Source organism: Bos javanicus, chromosome 18 (assembly GCF_032452875.1).
Source record: "Bos javanicus breed banteng chromosome 18, ARS-OSU_banteng_1.0, whole genome shotgun sequence".
Taxonomy (NCBI): Eukaryota; Metazoa; Chordata; class Mammalia; order Artiodactyla; family Bovidae; genus Bos; species Bos javanicus.
In genome coordinates this window covers 47,606,712-47,632,316 of record NC_083885.1, presented here as the reverse complement: position 1 = coordinate 47,632,316, position 25,605 = coordinate 47,606,712, and the positions used below count along the sequence as shown (strand labels likewise).

Sequence of the window (25,605 nt, the reverse complement as noted above, 5' to 3'; positions counted from 1 at the left end):
TTTATCGAGCCCATCTTTGCATGAAATGTTCCCTTGGTATCTCTAATTTTTTAACATTAACATTGTGGCCAAGTGGAATTTATCCAGGTCCTGTGAGGGTGTTTCAACATAGGAACCCAATGTAATGTGCTACACTTATAAAATAAAGAGGAAAAATCTAAATAATCATATCAACTGATGCCGAAATCTGTCTGAATTAAAACTATAAAACTCTTAGGACAAAATATAGGTGTAAATCTTTGTGACCTTGGATTAATGGTTTCTTAGATATGATTCCAAAGGAAAGAAATAGACAAATTGGAATTTATCAAAATTAAAAACTGTTTTGCTTCAAAGGGCACTGCCAAGAAAGTAAAGAGAGAACCTACAAAAATGGGATAATGTTTATAAATAACGTATCTGATAAGTGACTTGTCTGAGTCCTTTTGCTCTAAGGAATACCATAGCTAAATGGCTTATCCACAACAGAAATGTGTCACAGTTCTTGAGGCTGGAAAATTCAAGATGAAGGTGCTGGTAGATTCCATGTCTGGTGAGGGTCTACTTTCTGTTTCATAGGTGGATATCTTTTCACTGTGTGCTAACATGGCAGAAGGAGCAAGTGAGCTCTTTGGGCTCTTTTATAAGGGCACTACTCCCATTTGTGAGGGCTCTGCTTTTATGACATAATTGTCCTCTGAATGCCCCGCCTCCAAATACCTTTACATTTGTCATTAGGGTTTGACACGTGGATTTGTATTTGTGGGGGCGGGGGGACACAAACATTCAGACCATAGCAGAACTTGTATGTAGAGTACATGAAACACTCTGATAGTTCAACAATAAAAAGAACGGCATTGTTAGGGACTGAGTATGCCTATGTTGAAATCCTAACCCACAACTGGAAGGTGCAGCCTTTGGGAGGTAATCATTTCATAGTGTATAAATATACCAAGTGGGCTTCTCTGGTGGCTCAGAGGGTAAAGCGTCTGCCTGCAATGCGGGAGACCCAGGTTCGATTCCTGGGTCGGGAAGATCCCCTGAAGAAGGAAATAGCAACCCACTCCAGTACCCTTGCCTGGAAAATCCCATGGACGGAGAAGCCTGGTAGGCTACAGTCCATGGGGTCATAAAGAGTTCAACACGACTGAGTGACTTTAGTTTCTTTTCTTTTTCTCTCTAAATATACCAAAACATTACATTGTACATTTTAAATATATATAATTGTTTCAGTCATACCTCAGTAAAGCTGGGGGAAAAAAGAATGATGGGGAAAAAATTGTGTAGTAAGTAGGCTATAAAACTCTCAGCATAAAAATACAGTCATGCTCAAAACACTGATCCCTAGAGGAAAAGTCACCAGATTAACAGTGATTGCATTTGGAAGTCGATTGTATACAAACTTCTTTCTGAAGAAAATGGTGACTATGGGTTGAATGAATGGTGAATATGGCGTGTCTGAGGTACAGTGAAGAAATAACTGAAAAAGCAAACATTAAATTTTTTTTTTATTATGAAATAGTTTAAATATACAGAAAGATACAGAGAATAAAACCCCACAACCAGCTTTATTATTTTAGAAGAATTGGTATTTTTTCAACAAATGATTTCTCATTTTTCTCCCTCTCCAGAGGTCATCACAATTTGATGATTATTTCCATAAATGTTATTACAGTATTTTCATATGGTATTCAGCCATGAAAAAATACATAATTTTGATTTGCATGTTTTCAAACTTTATATAAATAAGTAGAACCATATCATACAAAATACCCCCTAGTTCAATTTCAGTATTGTTTCTCAGATGTATCCATGTTGACAGAAATATCTCTAGTTCCTTCATTTAAAGTCTAACACTTAAACCCCAATAATTTTTTTGATTCCCTAAAACTTTTCATTTCTACAAACACTGAAATGGGTCTTCATGTACATCTCCCTGAACCCAAGAGGCTCTGTAGAGGTTTAAGTTGAATTTCTGGGTCAAAGAGTATCCATATCTTCAACTTTACTAGATATTGACAAATTCTTTTTAAAAAACTACAGTAAGTCCCCTACACAGGAATGAGTTCTGTTCCAAGAGAATGTTTGTAAGTCCAATTTTTCCAAGTCCAACTGTTAGCCTGGGTACCCAACTGACACAATTGGCTATATAGAACTCTACTGAAATAGCTTTCCCTGGAGAAGGGAATGAATGGCAGCCCACTCCAGTATTCTTGCCTCGAGAATTCTGTGGACTATTCACACAAATAATATATAAAAAGCAAAAAATAAAGAACACATTTTTAATCTTATAGTACAGTACCTTGAAAAGTACAGTAGTACAGTAAAACAGCTGGCATACAGGGCCTGGCATCAAGGGAACAGGCAAGACTTACTGACTGAAGGAGGGAAATAGGATATGGTAGAACTGAAGGATTGTCAGCAATAGAAGATATCAGCTACATCACTGCCTGCTTTTACGCTTGCTTCTGGACATCCTGGACTTGAAACAAAGATACTGTACTACTGTGCTCTATACTGTGAAGTACACAAAAGCACAGCTACTTGTAGAGGATGGACGCATGTCACGAGGTACGCCAGACATGTAAACTAACTTACATGACTGGACATGTAAATGCACATACACATCTTTGAAAGCTTGCAACTTGAAGGTTTGTATGTAGCAGACTTACTGTATTTTCAACTGCATTGTATGATTATTTCTCTTGCTCCACATCTTTCCAGTAATTAGTACTGTGATGCTTTTGAAATAGTTCATTGTGATTTTGTTTCCCTCACTGCCATGATGTATATTGTCAATTCTTTTACTGCTCCCAAATCCATTTTTTCTCTACTGGTATTTAAACCATCTTTATCATATGCAAATTTTCTACAAATAGATTTGGTTCAATAATTTTATTGCTGTTCTTTAGAAATCACACTTCATAGACTAATTTTAAGATTTTATGTGAAATTAAAGGGCAAAAAGGCCTATTGAGGAATTTTGTTGGAATTGCAGTGAATTTGTTAATCAGAAATAATGGATAACTTTATTATCTTGAGTCTCTTCAGCCTAGGCTACATAATACCCTTTGATTTATTTTATTCTTCTTCAGTTTTCTGGACCTAGAAAATCTATTAGCTCCTTGAGGATCTGGTCTTTGTATCGATCATGTTGTCTCCTCCTGTCTAAATCAGTGTGTGGCAAACAGCAGCTACTCAATATTCACTGAATGAATGAAACTGTATATATATGTGTGTGTGTGTGTGGTTTGTAATTTTCTTCTCAATCCCCTTTTGATTTCAGTTTTATAATCACCGGATAAAAATTTATAAACTTTGTCTTTTTTTCTGTAGTATCAAACAGTTTAGATGAAATCACCTAGATTAACCCATACTGTTACTTGGGACTGATGTCTTTTTATGCTGCAGTATGAATTCTTGAGGTTTTAGAGTTAACTGCAATACTCTCTGTGCTTGATCTAAATGGAAGTTCTGTATTTTTCTCATTTTCTTTAATTACTTTATCTAATTCTTTCTCTTTAGAAACCTAAACCCAGCTGTGTTATATAGTTCTACTTCTATTACTTGCCTATAGTAAAAACACTCCTACATACATTCTAAAGTTTTTAGGTTGTCCCAGTTGTGACCTGCTGCTTTCCATGGATGTTCTTCTTTGTCTACTAAGGAATCTTGTTTTAGCTGTAAGGATTAAATGAGTTAATATATGTTATGTAGAATAGTGCCTGGTGCATAGTAGGCACTCAATACATGTTAGCTATTATTATTTAATTGAAGATCTGCTATATTTGATGCACTAGGTGAAGTACTTTGCATGCAAATTTCTTACTTAATATGCACCAATCTACAATAGACACTATTTCATTTAATATTCACATTTCTACACTACAGTGTCCTTTATTATCCCTATTTTAAGAATTAAAGAAAACCCTGAGTTTCAGACAAGTCAAGCAAATTGTCACAATGTCACAAGTCAAATTCACACAATGCCAGAATAGTAAGAGAGCTATGATTTTCCAGAATCTAAGCTCTTAGTCCTGGTAAGTGCTAGATCTAGTGCCTAGATCTGAGAGAGAAACAAATAAAATAAGGCTGAAAGGTATATTATAAGAACTAGATAATGAAGTTCCTCATAGACAGTTTTAAAGACTGTAGATGTTAAAGAACAACAGCAAGGCAGTGATGTATTATTATACTTGAAAATGTTCATTTTGGGTACATGGTGGGAAATGAATTTAAGGGGACCAAAAATTGATACAGGAAGATCTGTTAGAAAGCTATAGAGTGATCCTCATGATTGGTCAACAGAAACTAATAGAATTCTATAGCTGAAACTACCATTTAGTAATCACTTTTGAAAATCCAGATGCACATTAGAAATAGCTTGGATGCTAATTAGATTAGAATTAGCTTGGATGTTAATACACAAATGCCCAGGTATTACTTTTCCCCCCAAAACTCCAGATGTGATTCTAATGAGCAGCCATGTTTAAAAACAACTGGACTATATGATGATCTTTTACTTTTATCTAGTTTCACTTTTTCTATTTCATATTCAGTTCTCCCATTTCATTTACTTGGTTTTCCAATCTCTGTCTCATTTTTTGTTGTTCTCAAGCCTTTATCAAGTGTAGTAGAAAAGCTCTTGTATACATACATACATATATAATATTATATGTATTTTTAAAATATGAATTTTTGCTTAGTGAAAAAATTTATGACATTTTGGCTCCACTTGTTTGACTAAGTATGAATAGAATGCTAGATTTCTAATTTATATTCACTCAAAACTTTGATATAGTCCCACTTATTCTGGCATCTAGTATTACTGGTAAAAGTCTAGAAAGCTTATTATTTTAGTGATTTAAAAAATTTTTTTTTGAATGATGCTTGAAACTTCAATTCCGAGAATATAAAGAAATACTATGTTGTTAAAAAAACAAACAAGAAATTAACACGTGATACAGTAACTATAGACTTGGTTCAAATTTCACAAAATTTTATGCTAGAGTCCATTATTACTCTTCATATCTTACTCAAGATTCCACACTGTATTTAGTTGCATTGGGCATGAAACAAATTCTGATAAATTCTCTTTTCATTTTTATTGTTACAAATATTTTCTAATTTTCCTTGTTATGGTTTCTTAGATATACCCATCATTTAAAAGTGGACATTTAATTTCCAAATACATGGGTTTTTAAAATATCCTTGATATTAATTTCTAATTTTGATATTAATTTCTCATTTACATGCTTTCTTCTGTGCACTCACCCTCTGTGCTTTTCCAGTCTTTTAACTTCATTGAAGCTTTTGATGGCTAAGTCAAAGATCTCTCTTGGTAAATGTCACATTGCACTTGAAAATATGTAGGTTATTTTCAAATATCTTTTCATACTGATTCCTAACATAATTCCACAGTGATAAAAGAGAACAGACTCTTTATGATTTAAATACTTTTAGACCATGAAACATTTGCACCTCATTTTACATCCCTGGATATGTTAAAGAGTCTCTTGGTTTATAGTCTATGGGAACTTCAATAGAACTTATATCCTACTGTTGTGTGAAAATTATATAAATCTTAATTATGTTGAATTGGTTCATAAATAGTTCTTTTCTATTCTATATCCTTCTACTTTTCTGCCTATTCACTCTATTAATTTTTGAGAGTTTGATATTGAAACTCCAACTAAAAGTCTTAATTTATCTACTTAAAAAAATAATTGTAATATATAGTGGAACTATATAACTTTGTTTTGTATTTTCCAAGTCTCCTTTAAATGTGTTGTCATACTTTGATAATTAAAAAATTTTTTAAAAAAGAGAGCTATAGAGTGATCCATGTGAGGTGAGTCTTAAACTGGGATGGCAATATTAGAGAAAAGAGTATAAATTCCAAAAGTATTTATGAAATAGTCTAAAGGACTTGGTGACTGACTGGATTGGGTGGTGAGAGTGACTCCCCAAGATGGATTCTCTGATGATGAGCAAGGTGGGCATGCTGCCTGAAAGTTTTCTTGCATTCCTTACATTCATAGGGTCTCTCTCCAGTATGAATTCTCTGGTGTTGGGCAAGGGATCCACAGTAACTAAAAGCCTTTCCACAAACATTACATTCATAAGGCTTCTCTCCAGTATGAACTCTCTGATGTTGAGTAAGGGATGAATCATTGCTAAAAGCCTTCCCACATTTAATACATTCATAGGGTTTCTCTCCAGTATGAACTCTCTGATGTTGAGCAAGGTAGGCAATCTGGCTGAATGCTTTCCTACATTGCTGACATTTGTAAGGTTTTTCTCCAGTATGAATTCTCTGATGTTGAGCAAGGTGTGAATTCTGGCTGAAAGCCTTCCCACATTCCTTACATTCATAGGGTCTCTCTCCAGTATGTATTCTTTGATGTACAGTAAGGTATGCACGAAGGCTAAATGCTTTCCCGCAGACATTACATTCATAAGGTTTCTCACCAGTATGAACTCTCTGGTGTTGAGCAATAGATGATCTATTGCTAAATGCTTTCCCACATTCAATACATTCATAGGGTTTCTCTCCAGTATGGACTCTCTGATGTTGAGCAAGGTAAGCAAACTGGCTGAAGGCTTTCCTACACACCTTGCATTCATAAGGTTTTTCTCCAGTATGAACTCTCAGGTGTTGAACAAGGTGTGCATTCTGACTGAAGGCTTTCCTACATTCCTTACACTCATAAGGTTTTTCTCCAGTATGAATCCTCTGATGTTGAACAAGATTTGATCTCTGGCTGAATGCTTTCCCACATTCTACACATTTATAGGGTTTCTCTCCAGTATGAATTCTTTGATGAAGAGTAAGGGATGAGCTCTGGCTGAAGACTTTTTCACAGTCATTACATTTCAGAAGTTTCTTCTCTGTATAGATACTCTTGGGCTTAATGGCAATTAATTTTTTTTTTAAGCTTTTATGTGTGTTATGTTTATGTACTTTCTCCTCTTTGGGGATTATCTGTTGTGTATGAAGTAGTGTGTTGGGATGGAAACTTCTCCAAGTTTTGTTATATTCTTGTCCTCTTTCATTAACAGGGGCTTCTTCATGAGTGATTGTCTCTTCCTTGAAACATGCTTTCTGATTCACTGGTTGTCCTTCAAGATGGCCCTCACATTTCCATTCTTCTTTCAAACTGGAGTACTCAAGGCCATAGCTTGTAAGTTTTTCTATTACCTTCTGAGATGATTGTGGTTCATAAATGTCCTGCTTTGGGGTTAATTCTTCAGTCTCACACATAGATTCCCAGTCTGAAAAATAAGAATAATAAAAAAATACTCCTCTATTAAGTACCAGAAGGTACATTTATAAAAGTGCATCTATAAAGTGTGTGAATTTAACGGCACATAAGAACACTGGTTTTTGTAGTTCTGAAGAGTACAAAAACAATAACTGAAAATAAGTCATGGAGTAACTGGAGGAAAAGAGTGGAGAAGACTCCTGAAAGTCCCTTGGACTGCAAGGAGGTCAAACCAGTCAGTCCTAAAGGAAATCAACCCTGAATATTCATTGGAAAACTAATACCGAAGCTCTAATACTTTGGCCATCTGATGTGAGAGCTGACTCACTGGAAAAGACCCTGATACTGGGAAAGATTGAGGGCATGAGGAGAAGGGGGCAACAGAGGATGAGATGGTTGGATGGCATCACTGACTCAATGGACATGAGTTTGAGCAAATTCCAGGAGACGATGATGGACAGGGAGGTCTGACGTGCTGTTGTCCATGGTGTCACAAAAGTTGGACACGACCGAGTGGCTGAACCACAACAACAAACTCGAGGAGGAATGATTAGAATTATAAGGAAATCAATACAGTAAATCATAGGTCAATAAGGATTTGTGTAGGTGGTTGGACCTGGTTATAATTTTATGCATGTATGAATAATACAGGAACTGAAATAATCTCCACTCTTATGGTTACTTCTTTCAAGAACATTCATTGAACCTTGTGCCAGGTACTGTTCTATATGCTTTCAGTTTCATTTCAGAAAGAAATGAAGATCCTTACCTTCATGCATCTTACACTCTTAGGGAGACCAGAAATAAATGCTAAATAAGTAAATTTTATTGTATGTTAGAAGGTACTAAGTGCTATGGAAAAAGAAAAGCAGGGTAAGAGAGATCAGGAGTGATGGTGAAGTCAAAGGAGGGAATCATAAATAAGTTAACACTGAAGCAAAGAATTGAAGGAAGTGAAAAAGTTAGTCACTTAGATATTCAGACAAAGAACATTCTGGACAGAAGAAACAGCCTAAAAGCAAAGGCATGTTTGGTTTGTCTGAGGAATAACAAGAAGGTTAATGTGGCTAGAGAGGGGTGAGATGAAGTCAGAGGTAAAGGATAATTAAGATTATTTAAGCTTTATAGGCTTCCTAAGGAACTTGGCTTTTACTCTGAGTGAGATGGAGAGCCACTGAAGTGGTATGAGTAGTATGAGTGGTAAGAGCCAATGAAGTGGTTACAGTTTAGTGAAATTACTGGAAGGTAGAGAGCAAGAAGAGAAGAAAAGGGACCTACTATTGTAGCAATCAATGTGAGAAATAATAATTATTTAGACCAGAGAGATATCAATGAAGATATAAAGAGATAGTCAGATTCTATTTAATTTTTTCTCTTGGAAAGGCCAAGAAGATAGCCTTACAGATTGGATATAGAATGTAACAGAAAGAGATAAGATGAACATGCCTTCCAAGTTTATAGTTTGAACAATGGAAAGATGGAACAGCTGTCAACATTGGCCAGTGAACCCTCCCACATTGACAGAGAACAAACTAGTAAGGAGAGGGACACAGGGGGATGCAAGATAGGGGCAGGGGATTTAGAGGTACCAACTGCAATGCATAAAATAAGCTACAAGAATATACTGTACAGGGCAGAGAATATAGAGAGTATTTTATAATTACTGTAAATGAAGTATAATTTATAAAACTTTTGAATCACTATGTTGTATATCTTAAACTAATGTAATACACTAAATCATCAACTATGAGTGCATGCTCAGTTGCTAAGTTGTGTCCAACTTTTTGCGACTCCGTGAACTGTAGCCTGCTAGGCTCCTGTGTCCATGGGATTTCCCAGGCAAGAATACTGGAGTGGGTTGCCATTTCCTTTTCCAGGGGATCTTCCCAACCCAGGGATCAATACTGTATCTCTTGCACTGGCAGGCAGGTTCTTTATCCTGGAACCATCAGGAAAGCCCACACTAAATCAACTGTACCTCAAAATAAAAAGAAGTCTGGATTCGAGATTTTTAAATTGGAAGTTGCCAGCATATAGATGGTATTTCACAAGTCTGTATTATCAAGAGAATGAGTATATATAGAAGAGAAAGGAGCAAAGGAATAAACCCCAGAGCACTCCAACATAAAGATATTCAGGAAAAGAGGAGAAACCAAAAGATATTAAGAAGGGCAAATGTAAACAAGAAAAAATCAGAGGTGAGAACATTAATACCACATGATATTAAAGGTTATAATAGAAATCAACTTGTTCAATGATTTATACCAAAAAAGAATAAAATACACTTTCACAATAACATACACAGTTTGGAATATATTATTAAGAAATGACACAAAGGGAATTATCTGGCTGTCCAGGGATTAGGACTCCATGCTTTCACTGTGGAGGGTCGGGTTCAATCCCTGGTCAGGGAACTACAATCTTGGAAACCAAACACAGCAGATAAAAAGATGAAAGAAATGTCATGAACATAATTAATAAAACAATGGCTAATAACAGTAATCATTAATAAGAATTATCTTTCTTTATATATAAAGTATACATTGGTACTTGCAAAACACCACATAGATAAAGGCACATAATAGAACATAGAAGCTATGTGGGAAAGTACTATACTATTTATACTTCTTTTTTTCAAATAAGAATATTATCTTGCAATTTTAGAATCAACTTTAAAAAGCAATAGAAGAAAGCATAAGGAAAAAAACTTTACAGTTCTAATAAGGGACCACCCCCTAAAAACTGAATAAATGGAGAAGATGCACAACCTTGCTTTTTATATGAGGAACCAACATGGTAAAGCCACAAAGTCTCATCAAATTTACCTATTATGTTCATTCAATTACAGTCAAAGCCTACTGTGATTTCTTAAAAGAACTATGCAATAAAGATGTGGCAGGCCTTTGTCCCTGTTTGCCAAGAGGTAACCTCTAAGTCATCTGAACTCCTGGAAGGAGGTCTTTGGTTATTCATGGTGAGCCTCTTGGACTACACCTGATATTAACACTAATAAGGTGACTCATGATGACTCCTTAGGTAGTTTTTGCTAAGGAGATGACTCAGGCTGGAGGCAAACCATGTTGGAAAGACCAACCATATGATCAGAGGGTTGGAGCTTTGAGCCACCATATCAGTCTGACTTTTGGGAAAGGAAGAAAGGCTTGGAGATTGAGTCACATTGGGTAATGATTCACTCAGTCATGTCTACATACTGAAACAAAACAAAACAACCTCCTCCTGCTGCCCCGCCTCCCCCAAAACACTGAAAACTATGGACACTGAAGCTCAAGAGAGCTTCCCTGGCTGGTAATATTCTTTTGAATACTGAGATGCCTGATGGGCCCTTACGACAACTGAAACCTTACATCTGCAACTTTCCCGGCTTTCCACCTTTGGGGCCTCTCCTTTTGGCTAATTCTGATCTGCAGTCTTTGTTACAGTAAAAGCGTAATCATAATAATACGCTTGAGTTCTGTGAGTCATTCTAGTGAATTATCAAACCTGAGGGTGACTGTAGGCATTCTCAAATGTGCAGCCAGCTGGTCAGAAATAAGGATGGCTCCAAGGATGCCCCAACTTGCAGCTGGTGTCTGAAATAAGCACAACCTTGTAGAATGCTGTCCTCTCAGATTTTACAGTTTGGCAAACTCTTTGCAAGAATTTTTTTCTTTTTTTGAAGAAATTCCCTGGTGGTCCAGAGGTTAGCACTGAACACTTTCACTGCCATGGGTCTGGGTTCAATCCCTGGTCAGGGAACTAAGATCCTGTGAGCCAAACTGTATGGCCAAAACAAAAATATTGTGACTTAAAAAAAAATTTATTTTTAATTCTAAAGTTCACCAAAAAATATACATGAATCTAGGATAGACTATATGTTAGCCCATAAAACAATCTTAATAAATTTTCAAAGAGTGAAATCATACTAAGTATCTTTTTTAATCATAATGGACTGAAGCTATAAATCAATAGCAACATAAAAACTGGAAAATCCACAAATACATGGAAATTAAACAGCACACATTTACACAATCAATGGGTCAAAGAAGAAATCACAGAGGAATTTAAAAATATCTTACAATAAATGAAAATAAAAGTGCAACATACCAAAATTTATGGGATGCATCAGAAATTGTTATAGCTGTGAAGGTTTACATCATAAAAGAAGAAAAATATCAAATAAATATTAACTAGAAAAAGAGCAAACTAAACCAAATGTAGAAGAAAGAAGAAAAAATAATAAAGATTCAAGCAGAGATAAACCAAACAGAAAATTTTAAAAGCAATAGAATCAATTAAACCAAGAGTTTGTTTTTCAGTAAGATCAACAAAACTGATGAACCTTTAGACTGAAAGAGCAATTCAACTGAAGTCAGAAATGACTCCAGTCAGAGCAATTAGGCAAGAAAAGCAAATAAAAAGCACTGAAATTAGAAAAGAGGAAATAAAATCATTTCTGTTTGTAGACAACAATGATCTTACACACAGACATTCTTAACACTCCACAAAAAAAAAAACAAACACTTGTTACAACAAACTCAGCACAGAGTCAGAATACAAAGTCAACATACACCAATCAATTGCATTTCTATACATTAACAATGAACAATCTGAAAAGAAAATTAAGGAAACAACTGCATTTACCACAGCAACAGAAAGAATAAAATACTTCAGAATTAATCAAGGTGAAAGACTTATACAATGAAAACTATAAAACATTGGTGAAAGAAATTAAAAGATAATTGTAAATAAATGGAGACATCCTGTGTTCATGGATTAGAAGTTAATACTGTTAAGATGTCCACACTACCCAAAGCTATCTACAGATTCAATGCAATATCTATCAAAATCCCAGTGACTTCTCTAGAAATAGAAAAATCAATCCTAAAATTCATATGTAATCTTAATGGACTCTGAATAGTCAAAAGAATCTTGAAAAGGAAGAAGGTAGTTGGAGGTGTCACACTTCCTGATTTCAAAACATATTACAAAGCTACAGTACACAAAACACTGTGATATGACATAAAGATATGTGTGTGTGTGTGTGTGTGCGCGCGCGCGCGCGCATGTGTGTATAGCAAATAGAGAGCTCAGAAATAAATCCTTATATATATTGTCAAATGATTTTTGATGAGTGTGCCAAGACCTTTCCATGGGGAAAAGGACAGGCTTTTCAATAAATGATGCTAGAAAAATTAAATATCCACGTGTAAAACAAAGAAGTTGTTACACCACACATAAAAATTAACCCAAAATGGATAAAAGACTTAACCTAAAACTTAAAACTAAAATACTCTTAGAAGGAAACATAGGGAAAAATCTTCATGACATTATATTTAGCAATGATTTATTGGTTATGATATGAAAAGCATAGGTAATAAAAGAACAAAGTAGACAAATTGAACTTCATGAAAATTAAAGATTTACTGTGCATAAAGGACACAATCAACAGAGTGAAAGGCAACCCACAGAGATTATGGGAAAAAATATTTGCCAATTATGTATCTGAAAAGAGGTTAATATTCAGAATACATAAAGAACTGCTAAAACTCAACAATTACACAATTAGATTATTAGACTGGACAAAAAAATGTTTAGTTATATACTGTTCACAAAAGAAACACATAGAAAGTAAGAGAGTAAAGGAGTGAAGAAAACTACACTAAAGAAATAGTTACAAAAGAAGGCCTTTATAAAGTTCTATCAAGCTAAATAGTTAAGGGAAGAATCATCACTAAAGAGTAATAATAATAGAATTCACCAAAAGATAATCTTTCTGGGATTACCAGAAAGATAATCCCCAAAACATATTATAAAACACTTTCATAATACTGCTCAAGGGGATTTTTAAAAAAAATCAATAGACTCAGAAGAATTGACCAGCACAGTTATTGAGCTTAATCCAATGAACATATATCAAATGCTGTACTACACAAGCAGCAGACATTTTCCAGAACACACAGTTTATCAAAATTTACTCCCTAGGCATAAAATAGGCCTCAAAGTACTTCAAAGCATACTTATTAAACAGACGGTATCCTCCACCTGTAATGTAGTTAAAACAAAAACTTAAATTTGGAACTTAAAGCTTCCAAATAATTCATGGTCAAGAAAAAAAAAAATCAGTGGAAATTAGAAAATGCTAAGATATACATGATAACAAAAAGACTACATATTAAAACATGTGGACTCTATTCCTAACATAGTCTTAAATGCTTAGAAAAGAGAAAGCCTCTAAAACACTGAATTATCTAAGTTTAAAAGCTAAAAAAAAAAAAAACAACCCTGGTAGTATAGTGGATTTGAATCTGCCTGCCAATACAGAGGACATGGGTTTGATCCCTGGTCTGGAAAGATTCCACATGCCTCGGAGCAACTAAGCCTATGTGCCACAACTACTGAGCCAGTGCTTTAGAGACTGTGAGCTGCAATTACCGAGCCCACACACCACAACTACTGAAGCCAGTGTGGTCTAAGGCCCCAAAGCCCGAACACTGAGCCCACATACTCCGACTACTGAGCCTGCGTGCCTGCAGCCTGTGCTCTGCAACGAGAAGCCACCACAACAAGGAGCCTATAGGCACAAAAATGAAGAGTAGCCCCCACTCACCCCAGTTAGAAAAAGGCTGCACGCAGCAACAAAGGCCAAGCACAACCAAAAATAAAATAAACAAAATTTCTATAAATATTTTAAAAGAGAGAAAATAGCATAAAAATGTAGGAGGAATAAAATAGAGGAGAACTACCTAACAAAAATTTAAAGATAAATTAGAGACAATCAGTGAGGTAAAAAATGTCTGAAAACATTAATAAGTTGAAAGATTTGTTTCTCTCTTTTTAGAAGGAAAAACAGGTCACGATTACATATACTGCTGCTGCTGCTGCTGAATCGCTTCAGTCATGTCCAACTCTGTGCAACCCCATAGACGGCACTGGAATGGGTTGCCATTTCCTTCTCCAAGGCATGAAAGTGAAAAGTGAAAGTGAAGTCACTCAGTCGTGTCCGACTCAGCGACCCCATGGACTGCAGCCCACCAGGCTCCTCCATCCGTGGGATTTTCCAGGCAAGAGTACTGGAGTGGGGTGCCATTGCCTTCTCTGATGATTACATATACTACCAACTTTAGATAAGAGAAAATAATAACTTTAATAAATTTGAAAACTTACATGAGAAGTATAAATCTTTAGAAAAATACCATAACTCCACAACTATAGGAGAAATAAAAAATAGATTCTTATAATAGTAATTGAATTATTAAATTCTTTTCATACATAAAAAATTCCAGGCCAAGATGAACAAAGTTCTACCAGACATCCAAAAACAAACATTTTTTATATTTTACCCAAAATCTTCTAAGGAAGAAAAAGATTTTATGAGATTAGGGCAACTTTGATTCTAAGATCTGACAAGGAGTACACAAAAGGAAAATTGAAGGCCAACCTCACTGACACAGATGCAAAAAACCTAAAGAAAATATTGGCACATAGCAACTAGCTATGAATGGAAAAGATAAAGATAGGTCTGTCTCAGGAATACAAGATTGGTTCAACATTAAAAACATAATTCACTACATAAAAAAGAAAACATCGCCTAATCACCTACAGATATAGAAAAACATTTATTGAAATTCAAAAGCTTTCTACAATCAAAACTCTTAACAAATGGTAATGAAAGGGTATCTACCAGAAACCTTTAAACATCAGAATTATTAATAACAAAATATTACAGCACTTCCTAGGTGGCGCAGTGGTAAAGAACCTTCCTGCCAATGCAGGAGACGTGTGGGTTTAGTCCCTGGGTCGGGAAGATCCCCTGGAGGACGGCGTGGCAACCTACTCCAGTATTTTTGCCTGGAGAATCCCCATGGACAGAGGAGCCTCATGGGCTTACAGTTCATAAGGTCGCAAAGAGTCAGACACGACTGAAGTGACTTAGCATATACAAAACACTTCAATTGAGGCCAGAAATTGATAAAAATACCTGCCATCACTATTTTGATTCATACTGTATTGGTGACCTAAGCATAATAGAAAAAAGAAATTAAGGATTAAGAATTTAAAGTGAAGAAACTGCCATTATTCACAGACATACTCACCCACAGAAAAAGTAAAGGAGATCTAAAAATTACTAATAGTAGTGCAAGTTTTCCAATGTTGCTAGATATAAGGTCAAAGTATAAAAATTAATTTTATTTCTGTGTATGAGCAACAAACTGAAAACACAGAGAACGTTTAACACAGGAACAAAATTTAAATGTCTAGAAATTAATCTAATAGAAGATGTGTGTGTCCTTTATAGAGAAAATTCTAAAACACATTGAAAGAATTAAAAAAATCTAAATGAACAGAAAGATAAACTATGTTTACAAATAGAAAAAAAAATCCAAAATCAGTATGTAGAATAAATAAAATTTAAACCAAAAGCCAATAGCTTTTTGTTGTTTTCTGGTGGAAACTAACAAGCTGACCTAAAAACTTCAGTTAGATGTCCAAAGGGCAAATTCTGAAGAACATAAAGAAGGTATAGGGACTTACTCTAACAAATATTCAGTTTTTACATTAAAAAAATTTTTTAAGATAATGTGGTACTTTCAAGAGAGAGGGGACATATGTATACCTATGGCTGATTCACACTGATATATGGCAGAAACCAACACAATACTATAAAGCAATTATCCTCCAATTAAAAATAAATAAAATGTTTTAAAAGATAGTGTGGTACTGGCGAAAGGAAACAGAATCAATGGAATGGAACAGAGGTCAAAATCAGATTAATAAATATACTATTATGTTGGCCGAAAAGTTCATTAGGGTTTTCTGTGGCATCTTACTAAAAATCCAAACGAAGATTATGGCCAACCCAATTTAACCTGATATTTAAGAGGTAACATTCAGGACAATAAGCAAAGAAAGCTCACTTCTTCATTAAATGCTAAGACACTTGGTTTTCCATAAGAAGTAGAAATTAAATACTTCAATCTCAAAAATCAATTTTTGGACTATGGCACTAAATGTAAAGAAGAATCTATAGAGGACAGTTTGAGAATACCCATATGACTTCAGAATGCAGAAAGGTTTCTTAAAATATGAAAAATCATAGGCTACACAAATCAAAACTACAATGAGATATCATCTCATACCTGTCAGGATGGTCATCATTAAAAAGACCAGAAATAACAAATGATGGTGAGAATGTGAAGGAAATGGAATCCTCCTACACTGTAGGTAGGGATGTAAATTGGTACAGCCACTGTGGAAAACAGTACAGAGGTTCCTCAGAAAACTAAATATGATCAGAAAACTACCGTATGATCTAGCAGTTCCATTCCTGGGTATATATCCAAAGAAAATGAAAACATCAATTCAAAAAGATACAGGCACCTCAGTGTTCATAGCAGCATTGTTTACAACAGCCTGTTCATTAACAGATGAATGGATAAAGCTATGACATACTGGGAGTGGAAGACTTAGTGCTTTCACTGCCATGGGCTCAGGTTTGAACCCTGACTGGGGAACTAAGATCCCACCAGTTGCACAGTGTGGCCAAATAAATAAATAAATAAAAGCAACAAGGATATATGGTATAGCACAGGGAGGATAACCAATATTTTATAATAACTTTAAATGAAGTATAATCTATAAAAATACTGAATCACTATGTTATATACCTGAAATATATGTATATCAACAATACCTCATAAAAATATATATCTCTCTCAAACTGAACAAAGGACTGCGCAGGCACTCAACAGAAGAGGAAATCAAATAGCCTTTTATAAATTAGATCCCAAATATTTTTTAATAATCAAGGAAATTCAGATGACAAGTATAAGTAAATATTTCACACATGTCAAATTTGCAAAAAATTTTAAATTTGTTAATTCTCAGTCTGGAGCAATGAATACTCTCACACACAGCTATTAGAAATGTAAGTTAGTACAAGTAATCTGGAAAGTAAAATAGCATTATGCAGTAAATTCCTGGCTATATTCTCTACATGAACTCCAGCACAGGTGCACCATCAGTCACACGTAATAAGGTTCATAGCAGTAACATTTATAATAACAGAAGACTGAAACAATTCAAATGCCCTTCAGTGGATAAATGATGATTTTCACAGTGGAATATATTACATTTCACCAGGAAAAAATTTCAATGAAAAATAGTGACTAAAATCAATATAGATGAATCTGAGGAATATAATTTTGAGTTGAAAAAGTCAGAATTACCAGCACAATGTATTTCCATTTTCATAAGAAAATTGAAAATATGCAAATATAAATATTTTGCTTAGGGATATATGTGGAAAAACTACAAAGAAAAGTCAAGAAATGATAAGCAAAGTTGTAGGATAATGGTTACTCTAGTGAGGGGTAGGGATGGGCCAAAAGTAGGGAGCGATACATCACTAAGAAGGAACCCTCAAAGGCCTAAAATGGCACTGATAATCTTCTATTTCTTAAGTTAAGAAGTAGGTACATTTTTTGTTATATTATTACTTAAACTACATATTTAGGCTAATATATACTTATGTGTGTGTAATTTATTTAATAATAATAATTAATAAAATTTAGCCATGTCTTCTTTGACACTACAGTTCCACATCAAAAATTTTTCTTAGAAATCTGAACAAGAACATAAAAGTTTGAGGAGAGGTAGTCGAGATGGGGGTGGAATGAGATGGGGAGTAGTGTTGACAGAGATATTTACAGAGACCCTAATTTTCTTCTGAATTTTAGTCTTCCATTTTACCTGAATGCATCCTATGTCTGTATGAAAATCATTCCTATACCACAAAGCTAAACTCTTAACCTCTTCTCTCTTAGATGTTTTCTAGCTTCTAACCTGTGTTTTTGTTAAAGCCTATCTTCTCAATTAACCAGATTCTTCTCTCACCTCTCTCTGAGCTTCCTTTATGTCAGCTTTCTTTTTATATATGCTGTTTACAGCTATATTGTATTTCTTCTACAAGCCTATCAATTATTTGATTTTTTACATTTTTGTATAACACCTTAGCATCTTGCAAGTACTCTGTTTAAAGTACAAATTCAATAATCTTGATTAAAAGAATGAGTGAACTGACCATTAAGAGAAAAATGAGGCTTTTCAGAGATATATTACTACTATTATAATACTAGTAGCTATCAGCTTTTGAGCTCATAATATGAGAGAGGAACTACTGAAAGCACTTTAAAAATATTATCCTAGTTTACAGATGAGAAAACAAAGGCACAGAGAGATTAAGTCAGTTGCTCGAATTTTCACTTCATGTAGGTGTCAGGGTTTGAACTTTACTTTGGTGTTACAGCTGTGCATAGAGCTCAAAAGGTCATCAGATTAAGAAAAGATTCTTTTTTTTTTCCTTTGGATGTTGAAAGCTTTATTTTGAAATTTCATGCAGACAGAAGATGGAGGGCCAGACACAGGGCTGAGGGAGGCTTGTGCACCTGAGCTTGGTAAAGGCTGAAAGAGGGGACTTCCCTTGTGGTCCAGTGGTTAAGAATCTGCATTCCAATTCAGTGGATGCAAAGATCCCATAGGCTGCCGAGCAACTAAGCACCACAACTACTGCGCCCCCAAGATCTAGGGCCCATGCTCTGAAACAAGAGAAACCTGCACACCGCAATGAGAAGCCTTTGCACTGCAACAAGAGAAGCTCTTGAGCCGAAACTAGAGAAAGCATGTGTGCTGCAACAAGGACCAAGCTCAGCCAAAATTAAAACAAAACAGAACAGAAAGGCTGGAAGATGCTTATGAAACTAGAAAAGGAAGGAGACTCAGAGAAGAGGGGGTAAAGTGGGCAAGGAGAGGCAGTTCAGAATATCAGCTTTTGGAGAACAACCTCAAAGGACTCAAGTTTCTACTAAGACCTAGAACATTTGAGAGGAACATGCCAACAACAGAGTGAAGAGGTGCTACCTTTGAGGCAAGCTGGGCTGTACCCTGCAAAGGTTTTCGCGTGCCTATTTCCTCTTCACTCACCTGAGCACAAGTCTTTTGTCATCTCTCTCTTCGCCATCCAGGGCTCCTTCCCTTGTTCCAACAATAATATCACACTTGGTTTAGAAAAGCAAAGTCCTGCATAGATGAAAAGAAACCAAATTTGGTCATGCTGTAGATATCTGAGAACTCACATTCAATTATTTGATCATTGGGGAAGAGGGGGCTTACAGTAAGCCAGAGAAAAATTGATGAGGACACGCATACAACAGACAGGGAAGCTGAAACTTCCAACACAGATTAATAACAGAGCCATTCACTGCCAACTCACAAATATTAACCTGTTACTTTGGCACAGGCAGGAGACATTCCGCCAAACACTACAGATGCTAACCCCCAAAATCACAATGATACCCTTATGAGTAGAAGCTCAGTTTTGCAAGAAGACATTCTTACCCAGTGATACCAAGATCCTGTAGTTGTCCAACATCACATTATTGTACAGATGCCTTTGAGAAGGATTTAGGTAATCCCACTCCTCTTGGGAGAAGTCTACAGCCACATCTCTGAAGGTCACCAACTCCTGAAATAAAATGAAATAACCTTATCTCTTTCCATACTCACCTCATTCATTCTGCCCCAGGCACACAGGGCTCCCAGATATACTTTCAGATGTGGAGAATGTTCCCCCCCAGGGCTTTTGTACTTCTCAGATGATTCTGTATAAAAACAGCAATGTTCTTATCCCAGTTCCCTATTCCCCTAACCCTGCTTATTTTTCTCCGTGGTACTTAATTATTCTGTTATTTATTGTCTGCTCCCCACCTCCACTAAAATATAAAGTCCAGGAGGGCAAAGTATGTTTTTGTTTTGGTCACTGCTATATCCCAGTTACAGAAAAGTATCTGACACACATGAGGCTTATTTAAATATTTGCTGAATAAACTGAATTAATGAATGAATGTTTTGCAAAAGTCAAGAAGCTATAAGAGGATGTAAAACGAGACCATAAAGTGCTTACTGTATCTCCCAAAATTGTATTATACCAAGCAAAACAAATCATCAATTCCATTAAAATGCAAATACTTTAATCCAGAATATTTAAAATTTTGTGTGAAGAAATGAGTCTTCCGTTCAAAATAGTATTTTGGCCTATAGTGGCTAAGCAAAGTTCTTAAAAACTTGGAGTTATGCTATGATTCAGCTGATTCCAGGTTTCCATAATGTGACCATCTAATGAAAACTAATATACATTATGTGTTTGTGTGTGGGGATATATACACACATGTAAATAATTTTCTGGTTTTTTATTTTTTACAAAATTAGAAGAGGTGAATCTGTCAAACCAAGAAGATTATTTTACTGGACATTTTATTCAATTTTGTCATAGTTTAAAAAACTCTCTCTGCAAAATAAAGTTTGAGCAAACTCTGGGAGATAGTGAAGGACAGAGAAGCCTGGTGTGCTGCAGCCCGTGGGGTCACAAAGAGTTGGACACAACTTAGTGACTGAGCAAGAAAATTAAGTATTCTTAAAGTGTTTTTCAACACTCAGCAACTATTTTTCTTAATTATATGAAGTAGTTTGTGAATTTCTCCCTCTTTGACCTAGCAATAACATCCCTAATATATTGCAGAAATGTTCCTGTTTGGTTTGGTCATATACATGCTTCCAAAAATGTTTTCCTTAGCTTACATAGATATGTATAATAAACACATACATTTTTAATATATGATATACACATTCTTCACTGAGTCCTTCATTTATACAGTCAATGAAAATAATTACAGTGTCAATACAAGGAGCTTAAATTCTAACCTTCAAATATCTGACCTCTAATAAAGAACCTCTGAAAATATTTGACCTCTAACCAAATACTTGGTTTCAAACTCCATTCAAAATTATAATCAAACGCACCTGAAGAAACAGTTCCCTTGACCATTTTGCCTTACAAACACGTTGTTCTCAGCAGAGAAGACAACTTCCCCTGAGGCCTTGTCATGTATTTCTCACATCCCTTGTACTATAGCACATGAAGCTGAGGTAAGTGACCTCTTAGCTCCTTATACTTGCTTTCAGACCACTGTCCCACCCTCTTCCCTAAAATATACCTAGTTTTCCATCTCATGAAATCAGGCTGTAGCTGTGTATGATCCCTTCTTCTTTTAATTATCCAGCAGTTTCTGGTAGATACCAATTCTTTGTCATTCCTTGAACACTTTAGTATCTTGTCTTACTGTCACTTTCTCCAATGCTATTCCCATTATACATAATCTTTGGTCCCTTCAATATTCATAAAAATAACCCTTCCAACAACCTGGCCTCTCAGTTTTCTGACCCCACTTTCTCCAATAAGCTTGTCCTCCACATTTCTACAGTCACTTTCTTTTTTTTTTTTCCTTTGAGCAGGCAGGAAACACGTAGCTCAAATGGCGATTATCAAGCAGCTGATCAGGCAGGAAACGAGCAGCCAAGCTGGCGATTATCAAGCAGCTGAGCAGGCATGAATCATGCAGCTCAGCTGGCGATTATCAACAAGATCAGCCGGCAGGAATCGCGGGGCTCACCTGGCTATTATCAAGCAGCTGAGCAGTACAGTCACTTTCATGATCATGCCCTAGACCTTGTCATTATCAGTTAGTACCAACCCCACCATAATCTCAATTCTCCTACTCTCACTTTTACCACCTATATTGCAATTCCCACCACCCCCCCCGCCCCGGTACCCTAATTAGGATGGGCTTCCCAGTGGCGCTGGTGGTAAAGGACCCACCCACCAATGCAGGAGACATATGAGACATGGGTTCAAGCCCTGGGTTGGGAAGATCCCCTGGAGGAAGGCATGGTAATCCACTCCAGTATTCTTGCCAGGAGAATCCCATGGACAGAGGAGCCTGGTAGGCAATAGTCTATGGGTCACAAAGAGTAGGACAGGACTGAAGTGACTAGTATGCATACCCTAATTAGGATCATCCCTTGACCCCACTAGAACCTACAAATCATTAATCTTACATTTTCACTGCTCTTCATTCCCACATACCCTCACATCCTAGAACAACCATTTGTTATAATCACACCCAGGCACACACTCTCAACTTCTCTGCCCCCTTTTCACTTAACTATACTCATCTGGGCCACAGCTATCACTGAGCATACTTGGTTTCTGTACCCTGCACACATTAATTTTTTTTAGAGAAACAATTCTAACTGGTCTCATTTTAAATTCATAATCACTAACTTCAAGTGAACCACAATAATACATTTCTATCTACCTACATGATACAATTCTCTAGTCCATTCATTTCCCCTACCCTCCCAAATGACCATTTGATACTTTCTTCCCTCTCCTCACATCTTCAATCCCTCCATCCTTACTCTCAGCTAAAAATCTACCTTTGTTTCACTGAAAAAAAAAAAAAGCCATTTTAAGAGGATTTCCACAAATTCACACAACATCTACATTTTTACTTGCATGTGGGCCATACACTCTGTTTTTTTAATCTCTCTCTCTTTTTTTAATCTTTATTGAATTTGTTACTACTTCTGTTTTATGTGTTGGTTTTCTGGCTGCAAGGCATGTGGGATCTTAGCTCCCCAATCAGGGATGGAATCCATACCCCCTGCATTGGAAGGCAAAGTCTTAACCACTGGACTGCCAGGGAAGTTCCTGGCCCATATACTCTAACTTGATCCTATTACTGTAAATGAACAGCCCAGTTACCTAGCAAAGGTCAACCCTTCCATTTGTATCCTAGGCTTCAAATCCTCTCAGCTACTCAAGCACAGTCTTCCAGCAATTCCCTCCTCTCTCCTCTTCAATTTCCCTTTCTGCTGCATCTTTAAATCAGCCCACAGACACATACCTGTCCTTAAAAAACCTTTTTGACTATAGTTTTTCCTCCAGTTACCACCTATTTCTCTTCTTTCCTTACAGCTAAACTATGTGAAAGAGTGGTCTCTACTTTTCATTATTTCTCTCCCTGTCCTGAAGAGGAATGACATAATGTGATGTGTAACAGGAACACTGTGGCTGCTCTGTTGAAAACAGACTAAAGACAGTAAGGGTGGAAGTAGAGGGACAAGTTAAGAGAGCATAGCAACAATCCAGGTGAGGAATGATAGTTTACATCAGAATGGAAACTGGTGATAGTAAAAAGAGGTCAGGTTCTGGATATATTTTCAAGGTAGGACAAACAATTTCCTGATGGAAGACTTTTAGCTTGAACACCTTAGATGGGAAGTATGTAAGAAGTTTCTAATTGGTTTTCCTGTTTCTATCCTTGTCCCAGTTTCTTTTCAATAGCAGCCAGAGTGATCCTATTAAATGGGAATCAGATCATGCCATTCCTATGCTCCAGAACTTCCAATGGCTCATTTCACTCAGTTTGAGAAATCTGAATTTGAGGTATCCATTCTACAATCTAATGAAGATGCTGAGTGGATAGCTGGATACATGAGTCTGGATTTCTGGAGAGAGTTCTGGGCTGTATACAGTTTTGTAGTTGTTGGCATATAGATGGTATATAAAGCCATAAGACAGTGTGCAATCAACAAAGGAATGAGTGTAGATAGAGCAGCAAAGAAGGACTAAGCCCTCTTAGTTAACAGGTACTCAGTAAAAAGTTTGTGGAATGAATGATCTTCTGGATGGAGACTAGAATGAAGAAGTTATTCTGTTTCTAGGGGAACAGCATTTTAGGCAGAGAGAACAGTAAGTGCAAGGCCATGAGTCCAGAATGTACTCAGTTCACTTGCAAAGAAGTTAGCGTGGCTGCAACTGAGTGAGTGTAATACAGACAGAATGAGAAAAATTAGATGAGGTCACAGGGATAGCCAGGGACCAGATTATGTAGGGCCTTGCAGGTCAAGGCAAAGACTTCAGCATTTGTCCAGAATGAGGTGGGAATCCACTGGAGAGTTTTAAAATGTGACGTGATTGGTTACCCAGAAGCTTCAGCAGAAGGAAAATTAATGTCCGCCTGTTTTGAAAAAGGAGGAAAATATTTCAGGAAAAAGAAAACACCAACTCACCTGGTACATGGCTTTAAGAAGTCCAACAGCCATTCTTTACTCCCCTTGACTCTTCTCCTGGGGAATGGCAGTGTCTTTAGATGAGTGAGATGGGGAAGAGAACATGAGAAACTAGGCTTTCCTTGCAGCATACACAATCATCAGCCAAGAATTTTTCTGCTTTTCTTTCCTCTGTTGCACCCTTCCCTCCACTAGAAAGCATAATGGAGACCTAGGAATCTGCTTGCAAACAATTTAACCTGTGCCCACATAACTTCCTAATTCATTATTTAAACAAGAAATGTTCCGGATTTTACAGTTAAAAACTCCAAGTGATGCAACCATTTGCATAGACACAGCTAATAAATAACAGCATTAAAATAAAATAAAGGTCTTTCTGACTCCACTTTCCTTCTCCTCTCCAGTAGGTAAGTGATTCTGTCTTCCCACCACTGCGCGGTTTGGGAGATCTTAGTTTCCTGACCAGGGATTGAACCCCGGCCAGGGCAGTGAGAGCACCTAGTCCTAACCACAGGATCGACAGGGAATTCCTAGGTCAGCGGGTTCTGAAACCTGGTGGCACACTGGCATCACCTGGCCGGCTTTAATAGATATTGGTGGCAGAAGAGTCTCATTCGGTCCCCCGCTCCTAAACACACACACACACACACACACACTCACAGATTCTTAAAAACTACAGCGCCAACCACCATCTTGCACAGATCAGAGCAGCCATGGGTACCGGCAGTTTCACCGTCACCCTCACCAATAGCCCTTAGTCGCAAAAACTATGATGGTCTCACTCACACACTCCAGTCACAAGGAGGCCGAGGACAGAGGAACAAGAGAGGCAGAAACTATCCTTCTGCCTCAACTCAGTCTCACTCTCTGTGGCACCAACCATCGCTCACTCGCACACACATAGTCACATAGATATGATGTATACAGGCACCGCGGGTGACAGGCTCACACACCGTAAGGTAACAACCACCGTCTCACACGAAGTCACACAGAAAGCCAGGGGGCCAACGTCCGGGTGACCCACTTCCTTCCTACCTGCAGAACCGAACTGCCGGAAGACCAGCTCCCAGCCCGGAAGGCTCGCGTAACCTCCCCTCGGGCCCACCTCCTGGTCTGAACCTGATGGAACCCAGCCTCCGCGAGCCCGGAAAGAGGCGACTCGGCCTCCGGAGGACACAAAGGGGCAACGGGCCCAGTGCTCGCGGGGGCCACTGGGAAATGTAGTCCTGACCAGAAGAAGCCTTGGCGCTCTGGAGTTCAACTGCCCTGGGAGTTTGTACCACCACCTCCTCTGCCCCAGCTTTTGCCAAGCGGACCTCTCCCTGGACTTGCAGGAGGAGCCTGCACGTCTCGATCGATTCCTCTCAGCTCTGAGGCTGGGTCCACCACAGAG

At 36.9% G+C, this 25,605-nt stretch overlaps 1 protein-coding gene across 5 annotated transcripts; it reads right to left on the bottom strand.

The window, feature by feature from the left end:
• Window positions 1-1,469: 1,469 nt before the first annotated feature.
• Window positions 1,470-25,368, bottom strand: LOC133229547 (zinc finger protein 570). 5 transcript variants are annotated; one of them, XM_061386020.1, is made up of 5 exons: window positions 25,248-25,368; window positions 24,213-24,286; window positions 19,638-19,764; window positions 19,224-19,319; window positions 1,470-7,254 (listed from the first exon to the last, which is right to left on the bottom strand). In XM_061386020.1, the coding sequence occupies exons 2-5, from the start codon at window positions 24,243-24,245 to the stop codon at window positions 5,900-5,902; spliced, it is 1,611 nt and encodes a 536-aa protein (XP_061242004.1). In that variant the 5' UTR covers window positions 24,246-24,286; window positions 25,248-25,368; the 3' UTR covers window positions 1,470-5,899. The 5 variants fall into 5 exon arrangements, with proteins under 5 accessions (XP_061242004.1, XP_061242007.1, XP_061242005.1 ...); XM_061386023.1 differs by having other exon boundaries at window positions 24,213-24,269; window positions 25,248-25,361; XM_061386021.1 differs by having other exon boundaries at window positions 25,166-25,253.
• Between the last annotated feature and the right edge of the window lie 237 nt (window positions 25,369-25,605).

Bases quoted from the DNA above. Each gene is read 5' to 3' on its own strand.
- LOC133229547 (XM_061386020.1), bottom strand. From the start codon at position 24,245: ATGGCTGTTGGACTTCTTAAAGCCATGTACCAG. The intron at 19,765-24,212 runs GTGAGTTGGTGT...ATTTTATTTCAG, and splicing joins TTCTTAAAGCCATGTACCAG to GAGTTGGTGACCTTCAGAGA. The intron at 19,320-19,637 runs GTAAGAATGTCT...TCATCTATGCAG, and splicing joins CAGGATCTTGGTATCACTGG to GACTTTGCTTTTCTAAACCA.